This window comes from Bufo bufo, chromosome 1, assembly GCF_905171765.1.
Source record: "Bufo bufo chromosome 1, aBufBuf1.1, whole genome shotgun sequence".
Taxonomy (NCBI): Eukaryota; Metazoa; Chordata; class Amphibia; order Anura; family Bufonidae; genus Bufo; species Bufo bufo.
In genome coordinates, this window is record NC_053389.1 from 7,601,945 (window position 1) to 7,614,828 (window position 12,884).

The following is a 12,884-nucleotide window of genomic DNA, read 5'->3' on the forward strand; positions in this document are numbered from 1 at the left end:
CTCAGGTAACCAAAATGGCTACCGTCCACTGTCCCCCTACTCTATTTAACCCCTACGCTCCTCCCCTCCTGCTCAAACCCACCAATACGACCCCCCTGCATCCACCCCACCCCCTGCTACCCCAATCCTAATCTCCCTGGGGCTCACTAACCAAACCCCCCGTCATGTGGGCCTACCCTTAGGGGCCCCCCTTTCTCCCCCCTTCCAGTCCGGCCATTTCCTGACGGGGGTATTGGTCATATTTTGCTCGCCCCTACTACAACTAACTGTTCTTACCTGTTCCGCCCCCACCATATACCAACATACCCAACCATCCCCAAAAAGACTCAGACACCTGTTGGAATATATTGGCCACAGCAGCCGTTTATTAATATAAATACAACATAACATAAACCATAACAATGACTCCTCCTAACGGGGGAGGTCCTTAGAGCCCCACAAATCCCCCAGCTGCTGATCCGGGGTGAGCCATTTTGCCTCCAGCCGTGACCCCCAGCTCGGAAGCACCACAGAATGGCCCCCCCCTCAACAGCTGGGCCACCATGGGAGTCCAGCCCCAACCGTGGGGGCCCTCCCAATGTCCTCCAGCTCCACCGTAACCAACTCCAAGGACCCCCCACCGCCACCAACGCACAGATTAGACTCCTCAACTCTGTGCGTTCCTCCACATCCTCAGGGCCACCTCAATACCCTCCTGCAGCGCCAGGCTCCACATATCCACCCCTACTGCATTCAGGTGCACCCCATCCGCTCTCCAAAAGGAACCAACCCCGCTCTCCAAGTCCCTATGCCTGACCACCACTGCCCCGTTCCGTGCCATAAACCGCCCAACCGCCCGATTAACTTTAACCCGAGCCTTATTTACTGGCTCCAACGACCTCGCCTCCCTCCAGACTCGCCTCGGTACTATGTCTGACCACACGGTCACCAACCCAGGGAACAATGACCACAACCGCAACATGTCCCATTTTATATCTTTCACCAGCTCCCTGATAGGTCTCGCAGCCAAATCATTTCCACCCGCGTGGATCACCAACACGTCAGGTGCCCTATCCATCCGAGCAAAACGATGCACTTCCGGCAGCACCCCTCTCCAAATCATGCCCCTGCGCCCTATCCATCTTACCACCACCGACGCCCTGTCGAAACCTAGTTGCTGACCGTCCGGCCGAACTGCTGCCCGAACGGCCCCCCAGAAAACATAGGAGTGTCCCAAAATCCACACCAGGGCGGGTGCTGCACCTGAAACGAGAAAAATAATGCAAGAACAACACTGCCAACATAAAGCAAAATATCATCCCCCCCTTTTTTTTTTTTTTTTTTTATAAACGATTCAGCCGAACATATGACCTAAAACGCGTAGATTCCCATCGTCCTATGCGTTTTATGACCTCATCCCCCAAACCCAGCCTTGCTGCTTCAGTGGCTGCACCAATCCTAAACGAATGACTGGAGTACCCCTCCCGATCCAGCCCCAACCCCTGCAAACATTTTGCAAACACTGCCGAAAATTGAAAACGGGACAAATAGGACCCATCCGCGTGAACTAACAGTGGACCTAGCCCCACCTCCACCCGTGAACCATACTCCCGAAGACAGCTGACCGGACACATATCACAATCCTCCACCGCAAACAACACCACCCTATGACCCCGACCCTCCACATCGGTCTTTGATCTACGGATAACGAACTCCACCCTATCCGGAAACAAATCCACATCATCCCTCATCAACCCCCCCCGGTCTATACACCGACGGACAAACTAGTTCACCCAAACGAAGCGCCCCAAAGAACGCCAGCGAAAAAGCCAGTCTAAACAAACGGACCTCCTTCACTGAATTACACACACCCCTCAACTGCTCCCCCAATTCCAACAATAACGCAAACGATACCGGCCTCCTGGTGTCCACCCCTGATCGCAGCCTACGCCATCCTTTTAACGCCTGCACCACCAGAAACGACTTAGTAAAATCAAACATCCGTCTCATTTTAAAACCGAAAGCCAGCCCAGCCATACAACCATTAATTTTACTAACTGACCATCCCTCTTCCTTACAATGGCCCAAAAACATCAACAACGCTACCTCCAAATCCTCCATCATAGCCCCCAGATCCACACACCAAGCCTCCCAATGATCCCAAGCTCTGACATACATAGCCCACGTACCGGGCGCCAACGACGCTTGAATGAGCCCATTCACGGTTCCTCCAGCAGATCCCACAGGCAAGCCGGACAAGGTAGGCCCGTAGCTTCCGCGTCCGGAGCCAACTGACGAAAACGATCCCACTGTGAACGAGAGAGGGCGTCAGCAATACAGTTCTCCACCCCCGGGACATGCACCGCCACCACCCAGGCATTAAGCGACAGGCACTCCAACACCAACCGCTGAAGAAGCCGTACCACTAAAGGCGAAGATGCCGACAAACCATTTATAGCCTGCACCACCCCCATGTTATCACAGTGAAAACGAATCTTCCTATTCCGAAAACGGTCCCCCCACAATAACACCGCCACCACAATTGGGAAGAGCTCCAATAACGCCAAATTCCTCACCCAACCGCGCTCAAACCACCCTACCGGCCACTGTCCAGCACACCATTGGCCACCACAAAATGCACCAAAACCGGAACCACCCGCCGCATCTGTAAACAGCTCAAAGTCAAACGAGTCCATCACATCCCCCATAAATAACGAGCGACCGTTATACTTTTCCAAAAATGACAACCACACCTTTAAGTCCGCCCGCAATTCCTTCCCCAGCCGAATGTAGTGACGAGGCGAAACCACACCTGCTGTCGCCCTAGCCAGTCGTCTACAGAAAACCCTTCCCATAGGCATGACCCGGCAAGCAAAATTAAGTTTCCCTAACAATGATTGAAGCTCCCGTAGCTGCAACTTCTTCTTCCTCTGGGCATTCACCAAATTCCCTCTTAAATCCTCTAATTTATCTACTGGCAGTCTACACTCCATCTTTTCGGAATCAATCACAATCCCCAAGAAACTCAATACCGTTACCGGACCCTCCGTTTTTTCCGCCGCCAACGGAACCCCAAACCAACCAAAAAGCGAACGTAACGTTTCCAACAACAAGGAACACACCCGCGAACCCGGGGGGCCTATACACAAAAAATCATCCAGGTAGTGAATCAGAGATGCACAACCTGATGAGTCTATCACAGCCCATTCCAGAAACGAACTGAACGTTTCGAAGTAGGCACATGACAAAGAGCACCCCATGGGCAAGCATCGGTCCACAAAAAAACCCCCCTCCCAAAAACAGCCTAACAAATGGTGACAATCCGGATGTACCGGCAGTAACCTAAACGCCGCTTCAATATCCGTCTTTGCTAGGAGTGCCCCCGCCCCAAATCGCTTCACCCACGCGACCGCTGCATCAAATGACGTATACACCACCGTACAAAGTGCGGGGTCAATACCATCATTGACCGAAGAACCCTTTGGAAAAGACAGGTGATGAATAAGCCGAAACTTATTCACCTCCTTCTTAGGGACCACTCCCAGCGGTGACACTCGCAAATCCGCAAAAGGCGGCTCCTGAAACGGTCCCGCCATCCGACCCAACAACACTTCCTTATTTAGTTTATCCGTCACCACCTCCGAATGCTCCCTAGCCGAACGCAAATTCTTTTTTAACAACACTGCCCCCCCTGGTACAAACGGAATCCTAAACCCCTCCCCAAACCCTGCCTCAAGCAATACCGCCGCTGCCCTATCCGGATACCTAGCGAGAAAAGGCACCATCCTTTCCAGTCTGACCGGCGTCGCCCCCTTTGCTATTGGCGTCCCCTTTCTGCTTCCCGCCCCTAAAGCATCTTGCCACTCCATGGTTCCCCCCACAACCTGAGCATTCGTGTTTAAATTTGCATTTAACCCCGAATCTACAGTTTCCTTCATTAAAGGCAAAGCACAAGCCTCTTGCTGAGGCCGACGCCATGCTTGAAGACCCCCCGCTCCCTCCTTCCCCCCGAAAGGGCTGCCCAGATCTAACAGGTGCCGTCACCCTCAGCCATAAGGCAATATCTTTGTGATCCCACCTTATGTCTGGACGCACCGCTTTTCTCTGCCGGAATTGTTCATCGTAACGCAACCAGGCAACCCCCCCGTAAACCCTATACGCTTCGCCTATAGCATCAAGATAACAAAACAGCGCCGAACAATTTTCCGGCGCCTTCTCCCCAATCACACTCGCCAAAATAGCGAACGCCTGCAACCAATTAGCAAACGTCCGTGGAATCAACCTGAACCGTCGTTTTTCCTCTTCATCTTTTTTACCCTCGTCCTTTTTTGCCCTATCTAGATTAAACCTCTCCAAGGGGAGCAAAGAAAAAATCTCTACATACTCCCCCTTCCAAATCCGCTCCCGCACCTCCGCCTTCAAATGAGCCCCCAAAGGCCCCTCAAAGCAAACATACACCTCTCCCTTTGCCTTATCGTCCACCCGCACCGTCTCCTCCTCCACCTCAGCCCCCGCCTGCGTCTGCACTGACACCCCCACTCCCGGCAATGCCCGCCGAGGCTCACCCCCCACCCCGAAACCTCCCGACGGACCCTGTACACCCCACGCCTGTAAAGGGGATCCCCCCGCCACCCCCCAACTAGCCATCAATCCCGCCAAACCCCCCAACAATTGCCCTAAACCCCTGCTGACATCCGCCTGCGGGCCACTACCTCCCCCAACCCCCATGCCCTGCATTACCTGCGCTAACGGTCCCCAAGTAATCTCACCTGGCTGCCTGGGTGCTGTGTCCCCATCAGCCGCGATTCCTGACTCCAGACGAACCGTCCCTTGAGGCAGATCTTCGGATCCCGCCGCCAATCCATCTTCATACTGTCCCCTGGAAACACTGGTACCAGGGACGATGCGTCTCTCCACGACTGGATCCTGAGGGGCAGAGCTCTCCTCTTCACTCTGCCTCCTGGCAGAGCTGGGGTCAGCAGCAAGGCAGCACTCTCTAGGGCAATCCGGATCCATCCTGCTGCATCTTCTCTCTTCTCCCTGTCCCCTGGCCAGCCTCAGACCAGGGACGCTAGGGTTAACTGAGGCACGGTGGGCGGAGCTACTGTGGGCGGAGCTACCCCTCACACACTGAACGGAGGGCCTGCTGCTCGTTTCTCCTTCCCTTGCAGCAGCCCCGTATTGCAGCCTATTCCTCCCACGCCGGGCGGTCACCCCCCTGCCAGGAGTTAGGGGGGCCCCCGCCGCACCTGGTCCAGAACCCCCGCCGCTGCCGCTGGATGAAGGAGATGGCCGGGCCCGGCCACCCCTGGGGCTCCGCCTACCAATTGGATTCCTTCCACGTCGGGGCCTTGAAGCAGCTGGCACCGGAGGCGCCCGACGTGAAGGGTCCTGTGAAGGGCTCCGGACACGGCGCTGAGCCCGAGGGGGGGATGAAGAAGGACTAAAGCGCGCCGGCGGCCTTGCCCGCCGCGGCCGTATTAAAGGTGGCTGAGGCAAGACAGGAGCCTCAGCCTCCCCCCTCAGCAACAACCGAACCTGCTCCTGGGCCCATGCCGATCCGTGGACCGCTGCTGCCGCCCGCAGCTCCTGAATCGCCGCTTCCAACTGCTCCATCTCTGCAACAGGTCTGGCCAGCTTTCTCAGGTAACCAAAATGGCTACCGTCCACTGTCCCCCTACTCTATTTAACCCCTACGCTCCTCCCCTCCTGCTCAAACCCACCAATACGACCCCCCTGCATCCACCCCACCCCCTGCTACCCCAATCCTAATCTCCCTGGGGCTCACTAACCAAACCCCCCGTCATGTGGGCCTACCCTTAGGGGCCCCCCTTTCTCCCCCCTTCCAGTCCGGCCATTTCCTTTCTTTTTTGTGGTGCCCTGCCTAATTTTGTTTAAACAATTATAGCACACTTTCTGTAAATCCAATAAACTTCATTTCACTTCTCAAATATCACTGTGTGTGTCTCCTATATGATATATTTAACTGACAATTTTTATAGTAACAACCAACGATTTATACAGGAAAATCATGACGATTAACAAGGTTGCCCAAACTTTCGCATCCCACTGTATTACAGTACTTTTGCATGCATGTCAGAACAATTATTAGATGTAGATCAAGTCTAGCGAAATATTCGTAAGTATGAATATTTTCTATATGAATAAGATATTTTTTTTTCTTATGAATTTTTATTTTATTTTATGGTAAGAGTAGATAATACAGATTGGTGCACTAAGTATTCTTGTTACTTCACAGCACTGTTTGTAGCATGTATGTATGGACAACAGATACATTTCTATCACATGCACATAGCACGTCCATTTTCCTGTCACTCAATATATACCACACACTATATACGGTACCATACACTATATACCATACACACACACAATATATATAGATTATATTTTATGTCCATGAGGTTTCTTTGTCTCACCATATTTGCTGGTTCATTTAGCGTTACCCAGGGTGCACCACGGGGATGCAAACCAGTGTTACACATGTAGTGTTCCACTACGTAAAGGTGGGCACTACTAAGGGTTATGTTGCTCCCACCTCCTGTGGGAGAATGGTGTTTTGTATTGTATTGTAATGCCATGTTAATTTCTGTGTACCAGGCCTATTAGGGGTGTAGTTTCTCCTCCCAAGCTGTAGAGGGAGCTAGGGCACCCCCTAATATACAGTACAGACCAAAAGTTTGGACACACCTTCTCATTCAAAGAGTTTTCTTTATTTTCATGACTATGAAGGCATCAAAACTATGAATTAACACATGTGGAATTATATACATAACAAACAAGTGTGAAACAACTGAAAATATGTCATATTCTAGGTTCTTCAAAGTAGCCACCTTTTGCTTTGATTACTGCTTTGCACACTCTTGGCATTCTCTTGATGAGCTATAAGAGGTAGTCACCTGAAATGGTTTTCCAACAGTCTTGAAGGAGTTCCCAGAGATGCTTAGCACTTGTTGGCCCTTTTGCCTTCACTCTGTGGTCCAGCTCACCCCAAACCATCTCGATTGGGTTCAGGTCCAGTTACTGTGGAGGCCAGGTCATCTGGCGCAGCACCCCATCACTCTCCTTCATGGTCAAATAGCCCCTACTTTCAACGTTTTCCCAATTTTTCGGCTGACTGACTGACCCTAATTTCTTAAAGTAATGATGGCCACTCGTTTTTCTTTACTTAGCTGCTTTTTTCTTGCCATAATACAATTCTAACAGTCTATTCAGTAGGACTAGCAGCTGTGTATCCACCTGATTTCTCCTCAACGCAACTGATGGTCCCAACCCCATTTATAAGGCAAGAAATCCCACTTATTAAACCTGACAGGGCACACCTGTGAAGTGAAAACCATTTCAGGGGACTACCTCTTGAAGCTCATCAAGAGAATGCCAAGAGTGTGCAAAGCAGTAATCAAAGCAAAAGGTGGCTACTTTGAAGAACCTAGAATATGACATATTTTCAGTTGTTTCACACTTGTCTCACGAGTAGGAGGTCCCAGGAGAGACCACCACGTCGTCAAGCAATAAACAAACAGAAATCAGGTACAGACACATAAGAGTTTATTGCACAAAAAAAAACCAGGGAAGGCAGCACAGACAAAACATGAGCTCTATGTACCGTCAGCACAGTGGGAGAAAACCCCCACTGTGCCACTGTCTAGTAATACTCCAGAGGGGCGTGACTAAGCAACTCCTGGTATTCACTAGAGCCCCAGATGGTAGGGTTAGACTTTGCAGCAGGAAGTTGCCAGGGTCCACTCTGGAGCGTGAACTAGACAGTGACAGCAGGAACGAATGGACAACAGGTACCAGAAGGTACCGACGGCACATAGGCATACATAACAGACAGGCAAATACAAACAGGGCAACTAATAACACAAGCAGGAGTACATAGCAAGGAAACAGGAGTGACAATGAGCAGAGAAGGACTTGCTCCACCAGTAGTAAACTGCATGGCCTTGCGCACGGCACTCTACTGCAAAGAATGGTGCAGCAAGGACTTGCTGAACAGAGACATGAATACACACGAGGTAACTAAAACATAACTGACAGAACAGATAACAGAAACACAGGAAAGAGGACATCAAAGAGGACGGGAATGAACAAGTAGGAAACCCACAGAGCACAGACAGACAGACACGGATCCCATGGGTCAGCAGCATGGGAGAGTGAGTACAAACAGGAGCAGGACAAGACAACACACACCAGGAGAGCTGACCCAGAACTGAGGAAACCTCAGCCTTATATACAGGTTCCATGGGTGCAGCAGAGAGGCCACACCTATGGAGCAGACAGAGGATTAACTCCTAATAGGAACACAGGGGAGTTAACCCATACAGAACCACAAATAGCACACAGAAACGAAACTTCAGCGAGGGGCGCCGAACAAGCAAGGACGGAAGGTCACAGCCAGAGATAGTGGCTGTGACAACTTGTTTGTTATGTATATAATTCCACATGTGTTAATTCATAGTTTTGATGCCTTCATAGTCATGAAAATAAAGAAAACTCTTTGAATGAGAAGGTGTGTCCAAACTTTTGGTCTGTACTGTATATAGTTAGGCCCAGACAGGAGAGGGGGAGTGCAGTATATTCCAGGAGGTTAGTTAGTACAGTCTAGCCTGCCTGAGGTTCCTGAGCAAAAGAAGCTCAGAAGTTGCACCAGGAGAAGAGTCTTCCTCCTGAGAAACTAGTTCCTATAAAAGTACAGTGCAGAGCCAAGTTTATTCCAGCCAACAGAGAGCTGAAGGGCTGAAGGATATATTTACAGCAAGGAGACATACCAGAGGAAGTTTTTCCCTACCCAAGGATAAAGCCAGCAATAGGGCATACGGGCCTTGGAGAAAGACAGACAGGATCCTGAGGAAAAGTGCAGCCTGATCTGTAAGTGTGATTTCCTCTGAGTATCTTGCAAGAACATTGCGTGCCATTTGATATAAAGCCTGCCTGTCACAACCTTTTACAAGTGGAACTGACTAAAGACTGTAAATAGTTGAACTGTTCAGTAAACGGAAGTTTTGGTTCACTGCTACGTGTGTTCCTCAATTATTATTACAAGAAATCGGTGTGCCACCGTTACCGGCACTGGCGTCACAAACTTAAAGGGATCTTGCCACCGGCACATTAAACCTGCAACACCCAGGGCACCTCACCTACCACCTGGCCTGGTCCCTATACACAGAGAGTGCCCTAGAGGATCCATGTGCCAACCTCTCCATCACTGCTGTACGCCTGCCCAGGGTATATAAAAACTGTGAGTACCAAGAGCAACCCTCGGTTTGTTAACTACCCCTGTGACCACACATTCGCTCACCCTGCAGGGCTGAGTACTGCACACCCAATACCGTACCGTCACTTCACTAGACAGGTACATCGCAGCTTAGCTGGCCAATATCTGATTGCTCACTCAGACCCCACACACATACAATCGCAATACAATCCGATCTTATAACGGTAACATTCAATCTAAGATTTCCCCTTTAAAGACGTAACTACTTTTTGCTGGTTTGTTAAAGACATATGTTTTAAAACTTTGAATGTAAAAAATTGGAATTATATGCTTGCATATTTATCTTGCAGCGTTTGTTGGTGCGGGGATACGCCCTTACCAAGAAGAGAGAGGAGAAGCGTGCCATCCTGAGGTCTCTCCGTGCGGAGTTAGATATGAAATTCTCTTTGTGGCACAAAGATCGAGAACTACAGAAGAAGTGGTGCGATCTGAAGAGGTTTAAGCCCAATCTTGTAAAGGAGATGAGCGAACGGTTATGTCCAGGTACAAAATTTACATGACTTTTGTATCTCTCTCTACAACACTATGTAATGTATATATTCAGTTATGCTGCTAATCTGTACAGATGTAGTTGGGATAACACACAACCTCTTAACTCATTGTGTTATCTTGAAACAAAAGCCATTTTAAAAAAATCGCGTAACGCATTTAATTGCATTTTGTTTACATAACACGTCTCCTAAAGCATCTGTGTTAAATCTACTACATCCGTATTTTATCCCTTTAAAAATGATTACTTAATACCTGGTGTGACACGTACAAAATCATCCGCTTACATCATACATCTCTACCTCGCTAAGATTGTATATATATATATATATAGTTATACACACAGCGCGGTACAGATGTTTGATGTTACCGGATGATTTCCTACGTTTCAGACACACACACACACACATATATATATACATAAACTGCAAACATCATTCAGTATTTTGTTGAAAGGCCCCGTCCATTACATACATCCCCCACATAATTTGCATGAGATTATAGATTATATATGTAGTAATAGAGTAATGAGCGAGCACTCATACACTTGGCAACCAGATTGACATGTGCAGAAAATATTTATTAAATCCCCATAAAATACAAGTAATAAAATTTATAAGAACAATGTAGCAATAATATACAACATTACAGTCACACATATTGTGGTAGATATGATCGATACTATATTCATATGACTCAATAGTGTCGATAAATTCAATAATATATATCACACCAAAAAACTTCAAGTATTGTCCAGATCTTATATATGCTGTTATTTGGGAAGAGGGGGTATTATCTTCTAGCGCTCTATCCCAATTTGGGAAACTGAATGTCACTGAAAATGTTGTAGGTGTATTCACTGGGAGCGCAACATGTTCATAAAGTGTCCACAGGAATCCTGATAATGTGAAAAGTCTCTTATAGCATATCCCTTTAAGGTCGATATGAGCTTTGAATCGAAGAAAACTTTAAATCGATGTTTGGCTTACCGTCTAGCGTCTGCTGTCTCCCTATTGCTTCAATGGAGCTTTAAATGTTTGCCGGCTTATTCAGTCGCTCCATACAGCAAGCTGGTTTAAATTTTGCGGGAGTTCCAAAGATCGCGGGAGTTGCCACTCTGTTCCGCAATTTCCTTTGGTGCAGTTTTCGACGATAAGAATAGTTGATCCTTTACTGTAGAGATTTTCTTCTGTATGGCCATACAGTATTATCGGAGGCTTTTCAATGCAGGTACATCACTTGTTTCACCATACGCGTTACGGGTAGATTCACTCTCCCTTCCTCAGTGGTCGAGTGTCTGCCTGCTCTGCCTCCATTTTTATCCATTCCTTTAATTGCTTAATGGGATGTTTAGCCAATTCAAGCGAATTAGACGCAACTGCTCTAGAGATGATGACTTCATCACACAAAGCAGGGTAATTCGATCTAGGTTCCTACAAAAGGGCATTGTAGATGCAGCCTTCAATAAAGCGAAATCATTCACACAATCAGAATGTCTGGTAGGAACCAAGAAACAAAACGACACGAAACGCAGTAACACTAATTTCCTAACTACCTATAATAGTAACCATGCGGATATCCGGAGAGTCCTGTCCAGACACTGGTATATACTGAAAAAGGACCCCTTTCTGAATATAGAATTAACCAAACAACCTTCTCTAATTTTTAGAAGAGCAAGATCACTGAAAAATATGTTAGCACCAAGTAAACTGAAAAGTAGACGGGATCAAGTAGTCAGACCAGTCGGCTCCAGGACACCGGGGAGCTATAGGTGTAATCAACCGAGATGCTTATGCTGCAGATCCCTAAACATCACTACATCTTTTTTGGGCCGGAATGACGAATCTTTTGTAATTAAGGATGATTTGGACTGCGGATCATCGAACATCATTTATCTTATCACATGCCCATGTAACCTCCGCTATGTAGGGCGCACTATACAAACCTTGCGCAATCGGCTCAACAAGCATAGATCCAATGTTAAGAAGAAGTTCCTCCAACACAGCGTCTCTAGACATGCCACTGTCCGCCACCAAGGCTCCTTTTTCGGGTTCACGGTTACTCCGATTGAACAAGTCCGATCAAACGGATATAATGTTATCCAGACTCTGAGGAAACGCGAGATGTTCTGGATATACAAATTGAATTGCCTTAATCCATATGGCCTAAACGAAGCCTTTGAAATTAATTTATGAATATCCCTCCTCCTTTAACCCCGCCCCAATAATTAGTCCCTCCCTTCCTGTATGCCCCCATCCCCTCCTTTTATAATATCACCATCCAGTACATAGGACACTCCATATACCTTCTTTCCAACTTGCCCGCCCCAAGATACACAAGGATCTATTGATTTTCCAGTTCAGCTATTTCACACATATTTTACATCCACCCGGGACTACTATATTTTAGCGACGTCTTAGCCGCGTTTTTCCCCATATTCCACATGTATTTTTTAAACATTCCCACTATATCCTTTTAGAGTCTCTTATTGGTATTTATTTCATTTTTAGTGTACCACATTATATATATTTTACCCATGTTTTATTGCTACAATATATTACATCCAATTTATTTGTACCCACAATACCTTTCATTATATATAAGGATTTTATTTGTACCCACAATATCTTTCACTACATATAAGGATTACGGTATATATATCAGTATTATTTTCTGCATTTATGTATTACATTTAACTTATTGTACCCAGAATATTTTTCATTAGATCAGGGATTGCTGTATTCCCTAATGTAGTCAAATACTAGTGCCATTCACCAGTACTGGTACCCAAAACATCTTTCATTATGTCAGGGAATATTGTATTCCCTGAAATAGTTAAATACTAGCACTAGTTTCTACTGACTGTATTTCATTCAACAACATCATTACAATCACTGAAATGCACCTTGAGCTCCTTGCAAACTGCTCTTTATCAGCATGATAGGGACGGACGAACCTCCCTCCTCCCAGCCAGCCCTACACTCCCCTTCTCTGACGTGGCATTAGCTTCTGGTTGCCAGGAGACAGGGAGGGATGTGTACAGCTGCCGGATCATGTGACCGGCCGACAGTTCATGTGACCAGCTGTCTTCTGATGCGGCCGCACTGTGCTTGCTGCA

The 12,884-nt window shown here is 47.7% G+C and overlaps 1 protein-coding gene across 1 annotated transcript; it reads right to left on the reverse strand.

Annotated features, from left to right (window-relative positions):
* Positions 1–1,149: 1,149 nt before the first annotated feature.
* Positions 1,150–4,995, reverse strand: LOC120987298. The gene is made up of 3 exons (XM_040415875.1): positions 4,749–4,995; positions 1,894–2,288; positions 1,150–1,242 (listed from the first exon to the last, which is right to left on the reverse strand). Exons 1-3 carry the CDS (start codon positions 4,993–4,995, stop codon positions 1,150–1,152), a joined length of 735 nt encoding a protein of 244 aa, XP_040271809.1.
* Positions 4,996–12,884: the final 7,889 nt, after the last annotated feature.

Coding starts and splice junctions, on each gene's coding strand:
- LOC120987298 (XM_040415875.1), bottom strand. CDS start 4,995: ATGGATCCGGATTGCCCTAGAGAGTGCTGCCTTGCTGCTGACCCCAGC. Junction 2,289..4,748: donor CACAGCACCCAGGCAGCCAG/GTGAGATTACTT, acceptor TCTCGTTCACAG/TGGGATCGTTTTCGTCAGTT. Junction 1,243..1,893: donor GGGTGGACACCAGGAGGCCG/GTATCGTTTGCG, acceptor TTCTCGTTTCAG/GTGCAGCACCCGCCCTGGTG.